The 10,557-nt window shown below is 34.5% G+C and overlaps 1 protein-coding gene across 1 annotated transcript; it reads right to left on the minus strand.

Annotated features, from left to right (window-relative positions):
• Window positions 1-1,027: 1,027 nt before the first annotated feature.
• On the minus strand, window positions 1,028-10,034 carry LOC127712867 (uncharacterized). The gene is made up of 3 exons (XM_052219472.1): window positions 10,023-10,034; window positions 9,411-9,571; window positions 1,028-1,241 (listed from the first exon to the last, which is right to left on the minus strand). Exons 1-3 carry the CDS (start codon window positions 10,032-10,034, stop codon window positions 1,028-1,030), a joined length of 387 nt encoding a protein of 128 aa, XP_052075432.1.
• Window positions 10,035-10,557: the final 523 nt, after the last annotated feature.

Here is a 10,557-nt window from a genome sequence, read left to right on the forward strand (position 1 = left end):
AGTTGGACAAACATGAATACAGTGGTTATCGCGGGGAAGACGAAGTGTGCCGACATAGAAAGGATGTATTGTTTACTTTTATTAAAAATATTGTATGACAAAGTGTGTCGACAGGGAAGGTAAATCCAATTTAGCACAATACAATCTGGAACAAAGTATAAGCAAGTGTTTTGCCCTGATATGAATCTATTGGAATGTTAAACTCTAATAAGAGTTTAATAAAAAGTAAAATAAAACAAATACCGAACTCCAAGGAAAATTTAAAACAGAAAGTCCCTTATTAATGACAAAATCAAAAGCTCAAACACATCAAACAAATAGAAAACAGCTGTCTCATTCCTGACTTGGCACACGCATTTCCTTATGTAGAAAATTGTAGGCTTAAATCTGGTTTTATAGCTAGCCAAACCTATCACTTGTATGACAGTAGCATAGAATTTAATTATATTGACAACAATGTGTGAGCAAAACAAATAGGTAATAGGTAAAATGTCAAAAATTGGGGTACAGCAGTCAAAATTGCAATATAATCTTAATCCTTATAAAAACAAACAACTACGGACTATTATCAGGCCGCATTGTCTGCAGGGTAATTTCATTATGACTTTCTTCGTGATTCCAATCTTATTATCACTGTTAAGCTAAGATGACAGGAAAGTAAATATATAATTGTATTGTCGATGATATTTACAAGTGTAGAAGGGATGAAAATAGTAAGGGAACGTTAAAATACAAGCCGTAGAAAAATAGACAACACTACCGACTAAAGAAAAATGATTATAAGTCGACAAAAAAACTAATATTGAGTAACACAAACCTCACCAAAAACAAAGGGCGAAAATTTATCGATCGTGATAAATGTGAGTTTGGTGTTGTCAAATGTAAATTATTCATTGACCATGCAAATTTCCTTCATTATATATTTTCAGGACTGTTTACCACTTGTGTACAAATACAGGAGGCAAAATATTTAATATTTCGCGAAGGATCAACGAATCTAAAATATGATTTCAATGATTTAGTATATTTAATAAATAATTATATCGTCTGACATACCAGTTTCAAATTTAATCATGTGATGATCGGGGCCATACAAAATATATGGGTAGTCCTTTCCAGGTATCCTGTCATACTTGCAAAATCGTGAACTTCCATCAGCTTTGTCAATCACTACAATCCAACCTTTGTCTTTAGGGCAGCTTCCATGGATATGGCTAATGTAGAAATGTCGGCCTTGAAATCTGATAATAAATTAACAAAATAAAGAAAACTGCATTATATCAGCTGTCCAATCAAGTCTATTTTGAACAAAATGAATAGTCATTTGGAAGTCTCATCCACATTGTTTACTCTTTTTTTTCTACTTTTGTTTGTCTTTATCTATATTGTATTATAAAAATAGAGAGATGTGGTGCGTCTGCAAATTGCAAAAAAAAGGGACCCCTATCCGTAAATACCAAAGAACAATGACGTGAACCATTACAGGTCGCCGTACGACCAACAACAATGAACAAAACCCATGCCGTAATGTTAGATGGATTGATTGTTGTTTGCTTTACGCCACCCAACCACAAAAAGGATATATTCCGGCAGTATAGTAAGACCAAAAAGGCGCGGGTATGACAATAAACACTTCAAATGAAAAAACTGAAGGTGTATACGAAAATCATCGAAAATCAAACAATAAAGACGGCACTTAAGGGCATCCACTGCATTACAAACTTCTGGCTTGGGAAAGACACACAAATATGGGGAGGGGGGGGGGGGGGGGGGTTTAACTTTTGCCAGCGCTCAGACTTCCTTCTAAAATGCAGCTGGGACGCTGATGTCTAAGTAGTGCATCGCGGTGATAACTAGACTGCTTACTCTTAAGGTTGTGAGTTCGAACCCTGCTTGTGGCTCCGATCTTAATTTATAAGGCTTGCCAGTTCTCCACAGTTATTGCGGGTTCCTCCATCAAAACCATCTGGCAGCAATACTATAGCCAAGATTCCTGAACGTGGCGTTAAACACCAACACACACTTAATCTACGAGTTCTGTAAATAACATCACCGTAGCAAATATTTACTCTATAGTCAAACTCACTCAACATTTTGGTTTCCGGACAATATGTCTAATACTATATTGTCATACTTTGTAAGGTAATGCCCATAAGATTGAAAAAAGACTACTTATCATTCTGAGGTCAATACGTGAAAGGTCAAGGTCACAGCACTAATTGATAGACTTAAGTTGGGACCAGCTTGTTCCGGGATATTGTTTTTTGAATTGTATGTTCAATCATCAACTCCTCCGGTAGATCGCTAACTTGCCATGTTCGGGGGCTTGTGTGTCACAATGACTCCAAGAGATATGCCAGCTGGAACATCGTTCCCTTGTAGGGTCAAATATTATAGACAGGTCAAACTGGAGAGACTAGAACATCGTACGAGTCATTAGATGTTTTAAATAAAATGGACATTCCAATCCGTAGGTCTAGGGTTGTTACACGTTTCGATGGTTGACAAGATCCTTGCGGATGAGGCAAGACTCAAGTTGGAAAAATACCCGGACAATCGAGACTTAGTCTAGTTACAATAAGCTGTTTAGGTTACTAGTACCATCTAAACGAGAGGTCGGAGGGACCCGGTCCGATTAATTGGCGAGTCATTTCGAGCCTTTCAGTTAATCCTCAACAACAATCTTTCTCAAAACAATGTTCTATTTACACACATGTATTTAAATTAAATCATTTAAATACTTAAGATATCCGAAGACGGCGATGAGTTCACGGGTCAATCAAGTGTTATGCTTTTTATTACGCTTGGTGAATACGCTTTGATTGCACGAGTATATAAGTCGTCTTGGAACATCTGGTGTTTTCAGCAGAGGACCTTAGGTGCTAATTTTCAAGGCAAACTACATATAGTTTGATATTTAGTTTCACCATGACAAGTTACAGATCAAGTTCGAATTTTGTTCGGTTTGAATGATTTTTTATTTTTGTTGTTGTAGAGTTAAGGTCCTCGGACATGGAAAATTCGGGCAAATAATCATTGTTCTGCACTTTTTTTTTTGTTAAGCTTGAAGATATTGATTTGCTATTTTTACAGATCAAGTTCGAATTTTGTTCGGTTCGGATGATTATTTTGCAGAGTAATGGTCCTGGGACTTCATGCAAATAATCAGTTTTCCAAACTTTTTTTCGTCATGCTTGTAGATATTGATTTGATATTTGTATTATAGTTTACAAGATAAGGTATAGATCAAGTAAGCATTTTATTCCAGTATGAAGAATTTTTAACCGGTAGGGGACTATGTATTGCAATGCCATACAATACTGTCAGAATGCTTGTTGTTCTTACGGTACTGACGGAAAACCAGGCACACACATATCTCCTTTTTTTATTCAAAAATACATTCAGAGCATTGCTGGCAGTGTAAAAAATGTATAAAAAATAAAATCTGGAAAATTACTCATAGAATGTAGTAACAAAAATCAATTTTCACTTTGATTAAAAAAAGAACATTACCCATTTCGCTGTTTTCTTCTCTCCTCATATATTTTTTTATAGTAGCAAAGAAATCATTCGAGACAAAAGCCAATATCTGTCTGAACTTATCCATGAAGAACTTTTCAACCCAAGGTGTAGCTGAGATTATTTGATTTCAAACAAAAAAGAAGGGAAACATTTAAATTAAACACCTATCATGTTTAAATTATAACTTCACCTTCATCTTTAACACTTATGTTGAGAGCAGGGTTGACATGTTCGTTCCTAGCCCAATTGGGTGCCTCACTTGCCAAAAGTTTGGTCATGGAACTAAACAATAACATGAAAAATTGATTAATTATTGGTTGCAAAACGTCCAGTGGCAAATATTGCATGAATGTTCAGGACGAGTTTTATTGGATACGGACAGACATTCTGCCTTGCATAAGGCCACTCATGGAAAATTAAAGTGCTTAAAATGTTTCGAAGATGGATATGAGGGAACTATATGAAGCCCTGACAATTTCAAATGAGCAAAATGTGGTGGTTCACCTTATCAAAAACAAACAATAATGTCATATCAAATTAAAAAGTAATAGAAAAAGTCGGACAGTTGGGGCAATGAAACTGTCTGAGTCGATCCAAATGAGACGGATGTTTGCTTGTCCCGAACAAGACCAGCGAGTCACTCTTCTACATATAAGTGATTTAGACCCAAAGGGAGACCCTCAAACTCTTATTAGATCATCCTCTCAGAATATTTCTGAGAAATATTCTGAGAGGAGGTGACGTTTTCAGAGTCGAGGTGAGAAAACACCTTCAGTAAGTCGGTAAATCCTAAACATCCAAGCACACCATGGTTTTATCACGAGTGGGAGTTATAAATAACCGTAACAATAACAGAAAGACTTTTTATTAAATATTCTAGTGCAGAAAGCCTTGATATTTTCCTATATCTCGTGCAAAAGCACGACGGACATGTTTAGCAGGCTCGGCGTAGTTTTTGTCTCAGGAATTACATCTCGAACCTCGATGAAAAAATATGAAACATAATAAAAGATCAAAAGAAAAAATTAAAAAGCCGCGGTAAACAAGGCACTAACTGACTAAAACCTGAAAAAGATATTGCCAACGAGCTTGTTGAAACCATTGCGAATCGTCTAACACTATAAAGATTTCAAAAAAATTAAACAGCAAAAGAAAAAAAAGTTAATTGAACTTTACATCGTAAAAAAGAGAAAATTACGATAAACTTTTTCTATTTTTTGATTGAAGAATTTAAAACCTCCTTGCCTAAGGCTCATGCTACAGCATGTTTGCCAGATAATATTCAGGATCAACTTTTAAAGTGGCCTTGGTAGTCGATATACTGTATCATTAGCCTGTCAACACTGAGGTTTTGAGTTCAAATCCTGCATGCGACAGGTGCGCTCGACTCCAATCTTAATTGACTAGGATTGTCAGTTTTCCAAACCGAAAGTACTTGGTTCTCTCCTAGCACTCCGGCTTCCTCTCCCAAAAAACTGCCCGCTTCGGAATAACAAAGTAGTACTGAAAGTGGCGTTAAACACCAATCAAACGATTAATCTATATAGAAGCTTGCAACCATAGTGTCTATTCCAAAGCTAAAAAAAAAACATCATACGGATCCTATTAATAATCAACCAATTGCTCATACAAGTGGTGTCTGCAAAACACTTGAACGAATGGCAATGATCGCCTTGTTTGGTTCCTGCAATCCAATGGGTTATTGGCCAACATTGAGTGCGCATTTCGACAGGGCTGCAGTACTCATGTTCATCTTGTTCGATTCAATCATTCATCATCAATAACATCGCGAAAAACGAACATGTGGTGTCAGTATTCTTTGACCTTGAAGGCTTCTGACACCACTTAGAAATAAGGTATTATAAGATCTCTTTGATATTAGATTAAAAGGCAATATGCAACATATATTTCATTAAAAAGGTTAACAAAAATACCGAATCCTCAGGTAAATTAAAAAAAAATCATAAAACCTTACAAAACCAAACGTAAGAGCAATTGCACGAAATGGAAAACAACTCGTATTCTCGACATGGTACAGGCATTTCCTGAAGAAAATGGTGGGTTCTAACAGACATTTAAATGTTAGAGTACACTCTACAATGTATGATGTATTTGATGCGGAGATGTGTGTGCTTCAAGGGAGTATTTTATCTGTTACATTCTTCAGTCTTAAAATTAACAATCTTGTTTTTAAAAAGCAACATTGAAGTTTCTTTATACGTTTATGATTTACTAATATATAACAGAGGTAAAAATATAAGTTATCTAAAACGGCAATTCTATAGAAATGAAAAATGGGCTTTCTTAAAATTTTCTACATAGAAAACCTATCGAATGCATTTCTACTAAACGCTTGCATCTTGATACATAGCTTTTCTCTAATAAACCAAATTAAAATGGTCTAAGTTTGACAGAAAGTTGACCTTTCTCCCCCATATCTAAAATGCTGAAGCAAAATGTCTAAAAGCTTTCGATATTTTTTGTGACTAGCACTGGCTGGGTTGGTGATCGCAACATTTCATTAAGTGTATATAGATCACTAGTTAAGTGTAATCAAGATTATGGTTCAATAGTTCAAAATGCTCGATGCTGTTCATAACCAATGTCTTCGTCTATGTCTTGGTGCCTTTAAAACCTCAACAGTTGTGATTTTGTTTGTAAAGGCCACCGAGCCTTTACTCTCTCACAGACATTTGAAGCTTTGTCTTCAGTATGCGGTCAAGATTACGGTATTTCCAGAAAATCATGCCTACAAGGGAGGCGAAAGATACCAAAGGGATATTCAAATTCATAAGTCGAAAACAAACTGACAATGCCATTGCAAAAAATGAAAGAAAAAAAAAAAACAAACAATACACAAAACACATCAAAGAAAACTAAAGACTGAGCAATAAGAACCCCATAAAAAACCGTTGGTGATCTCGAGTGCTTTGGAAGTGTGTTTTCAATATCCTATTAATGAAAACATTTTTGAAAAACATGAGAATAAAATTCCTACATTAGTCGTTAAAAACCACCAAAAAATGTAAATGCCCTTCATGGTAAATCCCAAAACCAAAAATGATATATTGGTCTTCGTAAATATAAAAACGCCGAAACAAACACCCTATTAGTTCAACAACATACGACTGTAATGAAATCTAATAAATCAGATTTTTCAACTGTTAATACTATTGTATCGATGGATGGAACTTTCTTTGGAGCCAAAGTTGCAACTCTCCGCTTACCTTGTGTTGCATCCATCTTTAATGCAGAAGTTAAGGCAATAATTCTGGCCTTGCAGTTTATTGCTTCCTAGCTAAGACAAATCAAAATATGTTATATGTTCTGACGCTCTTTGATGTTTACAAGATCGATAAAATATGAAAATTAGAAACCTGTTAATTCTAAAATGACCTTTGCGTTTTGAGGAATTTGAATATTCTCAATGATGAGATTATTTGTCTATGTGTGCTAAGCCATACTGTCATCCGCAGAAACACATTTGTAGATCAGGCAGCAACAAGTGTCCAGAACGACCCTATATCTCAATGTAAATTCCTATATACCAATTTTAGATATATGGAAAATATGTGGAGTAATAAATTACTTATTAAAAAAAACCAAATGTAGGATTACCTTTAAATATTGTGATATATGCAGGGAAGATCAAAGTGGTATTTCAAGATTTCGTATCGGTCATACTAGAATAACACACGAGTTTCTTTTAAAAAATGAAGTTCAACCACATGTATACCTTACAATTGCAAGTATACAATTATACATGTTTTAATTAAATGTATTGACTTTTCCGATATTCGGAGAACATTTTAATGTAAATAGTATATATGAATTATTTAATAATATTACAATCCAAATAATTGTTTCATTTTTAAAAGAAAATGGAATGTGTTCCAAAATATAAACATGCTTTATTCGTTTTAAATGGTTTTTATTTTGATCACGTTATATTATTTGTGAATTATATTTGTAAATAAGTAACTTTGCTTTTAACTAAAGTTTTAATACATTGCATATTGAAAGACCTTTTGTAAAAATATTTCAAATATATCTCGCCGCGATAAAGCCTTTTTGTTTTGTGCTGATGCAACGTAAAGCATTCATCAATCACCAAACTTCGCTTGAAAATGACCTTTGGAAAGAACAAGATCCCTATTGATGTATAGATCAGATGCCAAAAAGTCGAGGCAAAGTAGCGCATAAATAGATTCACGTTTAGGGAAAGTTTTTTTCCGGGTAATGTCTATTTAGTCAAAATTCAGGACTTGATCATTCTGTGGTGAATGAAGCTCCTTGTGGTCTAAACGCCAAATTCACTTTTATGTAAAAGGTCAAGGTAAAAGCAGCAATTAGTACAAGACCTGTTTTTTTCAATTCTTTTATAATAAAATTTGAACCAATCCGATTAAATGTCCCTTGGTATTTCCCCTATTGACTTAAATGGAATTAAATTGATTTATGGCAAAATTTCAATGTTCGGATGATATTTTGAACCATATACCAAACTGTCATTGAACTTAGCTTGAACACGCCCATTTGAAACAACAAGATCCACTCCTATTGATTTTGGGGTCAGTAGTACAATTGTCTACATTTCAATTAACTGAAATTTGTGGAAAAGTTTCGTTTCCGTATAATATCTTGTGAACCATAAACAATTATTTACCTAAATTTGTTAAATATGCACAGTCTGGTCAAGAAGACCCCTATTAATGTTTAGGTCACAGTGTCAAAAGTCTAGGTAACAAAAACAATGTATAGACTGCAAATTTAGATTTGTTTCGTTTTCAGATAAATCTTTTGAACGGTACTTCTAATCACGCGTTAAAAAACTGTTTCTTAAAGTAATAACAATAAGGGTATGAATTTTACTGCAACTAATGCACTTTTCGACAAGTAATGCTCGAAGTAAAACACTATAAAGATTAAAACGCGGCTTTTGTCTCCATTATGCTTCTTTATTTTTCTTTCTTTTTGCTGTTTATTCGTGTTATTTTTCTTATCTTTTTATCCCCCCCTCCCTTTGCAACGTTCTCTCTTTTTTTTTGTCCCCTATTCGTCGCACCACGGAAAATATGGTCATGGTCTCTGTCCGTCCGAAATACATCACTACGTAGAGACCGCTTTGCATTAAGCTTAACTATTATTTAGGATTATTTGTCGTTGTAATCTCTTGAACGTGTTATAACATCATTTTGTTTTTACAATATTTTCGGGAGTTTTGGGACTTTTATCATTTGTTTTCGTATTGTATCAATGACACCTTGTGAAAACATTTCATATGAGTCCGTCTAAAAAAAGCTCTAATACTCGGTAGGATTGTTGACCATCATGTGGAGTTGACCATATTGTACCGTCGTTTTGATCTGACCATTTTTACATAATTTATGGGACTTCGACGAGTATTTTTGGAGTATTTTAATAGTGTCAAAGTGTGAACCCAACTCTAAAACTATTCAATTGAATACTCTCATACTTGGGAGGATTGTTTGCAATCATGTGCAGTTGACCATAATATACCAGATTTAATCTACTATTTTCTACATAAGGAATTGCCTGCACCAGGAAATGAATATGACAGTTGTTTTTCATTCGTTTGATTTGTTTGAGCTTTTTTTTTTGCCATTTGATAAGGGACTTTCTGTTTTGAATTTTCTTTGAGTTCGGTATTTTTGTTATTTTACTTTATACCGTCATTTTGATTTGGCCATTTTTATGGGAGATATGGGACTTTAAACCCATATTTTGACTATCGTGCCATAATGAAACATAGTGACAAACAATTTAATTCCTCATTAATACAGCGCGAGGAACCTTTTTGTCACGGCGTAGCAATCTTGTTTAAGCAGTAGTAATAAGTGGTTTGTTTTATTGTTTAAATAAATTACCCATCCACTGAGAAAAACTTAAAGGTTGACATTTGATTCAGGTCGTTGAAAGAACTAGAACGAAGACGTTCCTTGGTGAACCAATCAGAACTTGTTGAACCTCGACCATCAAAATATATCTCTACATCGAGAGTTCCTTTTCTGAATAGTTCAACTTTCACCTGGAATGAAAATGTTACCGTTAATTCAGGAACAGAACAGAGATTTCTGCGTACATTACGAATGTTGAACAATGGACAAAAATGTGAGATAAATTATAACAATTTCAGGAAATAATGCATACAAGAAATGCTTTTTATAAAATCTTCAAAGATACCAGGCTTATATTTGTGTATGCCAGACGCTTGTTTCGTCTATATCAGACTCAACCGTGGCTTTCGATTCGACACAGTTGGAAGGCCACATCAAATACGAAATTGAAGAGCATTAAAAACCAAACATTCTGAAGAAAAGTTGTACCAAAATACGGTTAAGACAATCTTTATTATTTCGAATAATTCAACACTTTATAAGCAGTGAATTTACAGAGAATGAACATATCAATGACATTGCACGTCAACACAAAAGGGCTGCCAAATAGGCCGATGATATCCTCGGGGACGCAACGTTCACCAGCAGTAACATTATTCCAGTGGTTGTAAAAACTCATAAAAAATACCATGCTTATAACTAGGAAAGCCAGATGCGCGTTTCGTCTACATACTAGTAAGACTTATCAGTGGCGCTTGAATTTAAATTTAAAAGACCTTTCTCGTTGTAATTTTTGCATTGATAAAGATGTCCCCAAAATTTCGAAATTAACATATTAATATTACATAATATAAATGCGAGAGTCGTTTTACTTTTACTGTGGTCCATTCTAAATTAAAAATAGCAAAAACATAAAGAATTAATTGATCTGTAAATAGCAAACTGTAATTTCCGAAATATAAAGTAAAAGGGTAAATAGTAAAACACTTAACAAATCGATTTCAATGTGTTTAATGGTAAGGGGTTGGTCGGATCATTATATGGTTCCACCAAAAGTATATGCCTGATATTGTCGGATTTTTTTGTACCAAAAACCGCTTGGGTGGTCTCGTGTTTCAAATCTCGTTTGCGAAAAGTCACGGGTTCCATCCCGACAGTGCTTTTAAAATTGGTATTT

Source organism: Mytilus californianus, unplaced genomic scaffold, assembly GCF_021869535.1.
Source record: "Mytilus californianus isolate M0D057914Y unplaced genomic scaffold, xbMytCali1.0.p SCAF_8, whole genome shotgun sequence".
Classification (NCBI taxonomy): domain Eukaryota; kingdom Metazoa; phylum Mollusca; class Bivalvia; order Mytilida; family Mytilidae; genus Mytilus; species Mytilus californianus.